Raw genomic sequence first — 3513 nt, forward strand, 5'->3', positions numbered from 1 at the left:
ATAATAATAATAATAATAATAATAATACACAATCTCTCTCCGTAGCTTTTAGAAAATAGGACTGAAAAGGAGTGCCCAATTGGTATTTTATATCCAGTGCCTCTTGCACTGCATACCCCAAATCTCCCTGTGTTTTCTTTGAGCCGCTTGTGTTTGCGTTGCTTTCTGATCCCCCCACTTTCTTCCAACAGGTTATGGCATCGAGCACGCGCAGTGCGTGCCCCCCTCCGAGTTTTCCGAGCCCAGCTTCATCACCGAGTCCTACCAGACCCTGCACCCCATCAGCTCGGAGGAGCTCCTGTCCCTCAAGTACGAGAACGACTACCCCTCGGTCATCCTGCGGGACCCGGTCCCCACGGACTCCCTGCAGACGGACTACTTCACCATCAAGCAAGAAGTCGTGACGCCAGACAACATGTGCATGGGACGTGCCAGTCGAGGTAAAATTGGCCGTGTCCCAGGCTTTGCTTGGGTTCTTGTCACCTCTACCTGTATCAGAGTAAATGCTGCCTTCCCCTCTGTAAGAGATGTATTTTTGGGGCACCAAGGCCATCAGGGCACCGTGCAATGCCAGTAATGAAACCAAATATCATATGAGGTTGAGCTCCCTGATGGCTTTGAGCCCTCCCTGCCTTTTTCCCCAGGGAAAGCATACAGAAGGTCTTTCTTTTCTCTACTCTGTGGCCTGTTTTTACAACATCTGCAAAAATACAGCGTTTCTGGTGTGGGGCTTTGATGTCAAATGCGAGTGAAGTTGAAACAGGCGTTAAGGTTGTTGGGAAGGGCAGACTGCTGTGTGCTTGTATAAATTGCGTTTTCCTAGGAGAGCGGGCAAAACCCCACAAACCCTTCACAAGTTCTCATCAGGAACGACTGTCCAGTGCTCTGAAGGGTTTTGCACTTGATGATCCCAAGTCTTTATCCCTTTTCTGCATTGATTTTAGTGGCTGTTTGCTTGAACTGATCATCTGCTCTGGTGAACTCATGCCCTGTGCTGTGTTAGGAGATGCAGATGGGCCGAGTCAGTGACAGATCTGCAAGACCCCCTGTTCACAAGTTCTCATCAGGAACGACTGTCCAATGCTCTGAAGGGTTTTGCACTTGATGATCCCAAGTCTTTATCCCTTTTCTGCATTGATTTTGGTGGCTGTTTGCTTGAACTGATCATCTGCTCTGGTGAACTCATGCCCTGTGCTGTGTTAGGAGATGCAGATGGGCCGAGTCAGTGACAGATCTGCAAGACCCCCTGCATCCTTGTGCTACAACCCCAAGAGCCACAGATACATCATTCCTGTTTGAGATGATGGCATTTAAACACCTAAACACTTCTGGGGATCTGAGCCCAAATGCCTTTTCAATTAATAGTATTAAATTCTGAACACATGGGGCCCAGATGCCCGACTACTTTGTAATTACAGCGCTTGATGCACAGCTGAGGATCTGGCTCACAGCATAAATTCAAAGCAAAAGTTTAATCCAAAGTCACTTACAAAGGAGTATCGTTATCTTCCAATGCCAGGTAGGGAAACTGAGGCATGAGAGGGAGACCTGACCTGCAAATACCAAGTGTCTCCATGCCTAAAATTCATTACATTAGGTAAACTTCTCTTTCTGGGGTTGTTTTTCTGGCTATCTTTCATCAGCATCTTTCCCTTTGCTCGACCTTTTCTTTAGCACAGGTGATTTCATAACAATCCTCGCTGAAATGTGATGATTCAGGCGTGCTTTTGCAATCCTACCTTGAGCCTGGTCTCGCTGGCAAGCAGAAAAAGGGCCCAGGGGAGGGAAGAAAGAGCCCTTAACTCAGCATTGGGTTAGGAAACACTTTAAAATACCGATTGAGATTGGAGAAATACAACAGGCCACGGCTGTGCTTATACTAAAGTGACACTTTAGCCATGTCCGAGGGCCTTTGGGTGGCATAAATCCTCCCAGAGCAGTAGAACGAAGCCTTAATATAAAGCAGAGCCCAGTTGATTTCTATTGATGTATGTCTTTACCTTCCGCTGTATTCAAAGTCGAGCACTTCAGCGGTGGGAAATTCAGGATGAAGGTTTTCCAGACCTTTTGCCTTTCCTTGTGTGGGCTTTAGGAGTGAATTTCGTGCTCCCGCGGGGCTTGTTTCACTCTGCCTTATCAGTGATTGGAAACTGTAGCTGCCAAACTCTTTAAGAAGTTGCTCCTGAGTAATGAGGAATAAAAAGTGAACTTAAAGAGTGGATATTACCACCAGAATCAAGCCAATGGGTCCAAAATTCAAATGGTTTTTGGGCCAGCATCAGGGCAGAGCCCCCGTAGTTGGGTCTTTTCACAGCAAGTGCTCCTCAGATGACAACACAAGAAGTATTTGGGGGACCGTGCCAGCGTCCTACCACGATCCTGCTCCCCTGGGAGTTACTCCCTGGGCCCGGACCGCGGGTAGCTGTGCCAATGGAAACTTCTCCAGGAGTTCTTGCACAATCCCAGCAGCTGTTTTTAGCCCGCTTTGGGAAATGGGTGAACTCGAATGATCCTCTTACGCTCTTGAATTTGTCAGTAAAGAAGTTGAGCAATCGGCAGCGGACGGGAGATCAGAGGGAGCAATTTCAGCTTGCTCCTTTTTTAGCTGTTTTGAGTACTCTAGTGGGTGTAAAGCAGCACAACATTGCTAAGGATCCGGCCTCTCATGTTCTGGTCTTTAGTCAAAATACCCCAGAGAGTGGCCTTGATATGACCCAGCTGTGCTCACCTTACCAGAACTGGAAAAATAACTGTTGGAGTTATTTGTTTTGCTCTCCTCTTCCATCAAATCTGCTGCTGTTTGGGGATTTTGGGGGTGGAAGCTGCTTGTAGCATATGGCAATAAAAGGCAGCTGTAGAGTTTCGTAGGAAACATCAAAAGTAACGAAGCTGGGCGTCCAGTGCCCTTTGAATGTACCTGAGCAGCGTTTATATAGGGCTGGCAGATATAATACGAGATTTATTGGAGACCCATAGCTTTCAGCAGCAGGAGCAAGAGGTTCTGGCACCTGAATCTCTGTCTAAAGTCCATTTTGTCTCTGCTGTTGACTTTTTGAAACAGAGGACCGTTTCCGGTCTGCACCAGGCATCAGTTTTGGGTAGAAAGTCAGGACTTTGGCATTTTCCCCTGTCTCTGCCTGAACTTCTCCAGGGCTCACATAGCCCTGCTCTGAATTACAAAGATAACAAAAGCATCCCAGTTCCAGGACGTATTTTTCAGTTGGTTTGGCGATGGGACACGGTGGCACAGGCCCATCTCACACGCCCATCTTCTCCGCAGGTAAACTGGGCGGCCAGGACTCCTTCGAGAGCATAGAGAGCTACGACAGCTGCGACCGCCTGACGCAGTCCTGGAGCAGCCAATCCTCCTTCCAGAGCCTGCAGCGCGTCCCCTCCTACGACAGCTTCGACTCCGAGGACTACCCTGCCGCCCTGCCCAACCACAAGCCCAAGGGCACCTTCAAGGACTATGTGCGGGATCGGGCCGATATGAACAAGGACAAGCCTGTCATT

The 3513-nt window shown here is 48.4% G+C and overlaps 1 protein-coding gene across 1 annotated transcript; it reads left to right on the plus strand.

The window, feature by feature from the left end:
* Positions 1 to 191: 191 nt before the first annotated feature.
* On the plus strand, positions 192 to 3507 carry LOC104536760 (transforming protein p54/c-ets-1; the record flags this gene model as incomplete). The annotated part of the gene is made up of 2 exons (XM_010179477.1): positions 192 to 440; positions 3281 to 3507. Coding segments are annotated over 2 exons (476 nt in total), but the record flags the coding sequence as incomplete, so codon positions are not given.
* Between the last annotated feature and the right edge of the window lie 6 nt (positions 3508 to 3513).

Source organism: Mesitornis unicolor, unplaced genomic scaffold (assembly GCF_000695765.1).
Source record: "Mesitornis unicolor isolate BGI_N332 unplaced genomic scaffold, ASM69576v1 scaffold9062, whole genome shotgun sequence".
Classification (NCBI taxonomy): Eukaryota; Metazoa; Chordata; class Aves; order Mesitornithiformes; family Mesitornithidae; genus Mesitornis; species Mesitornis unicolor.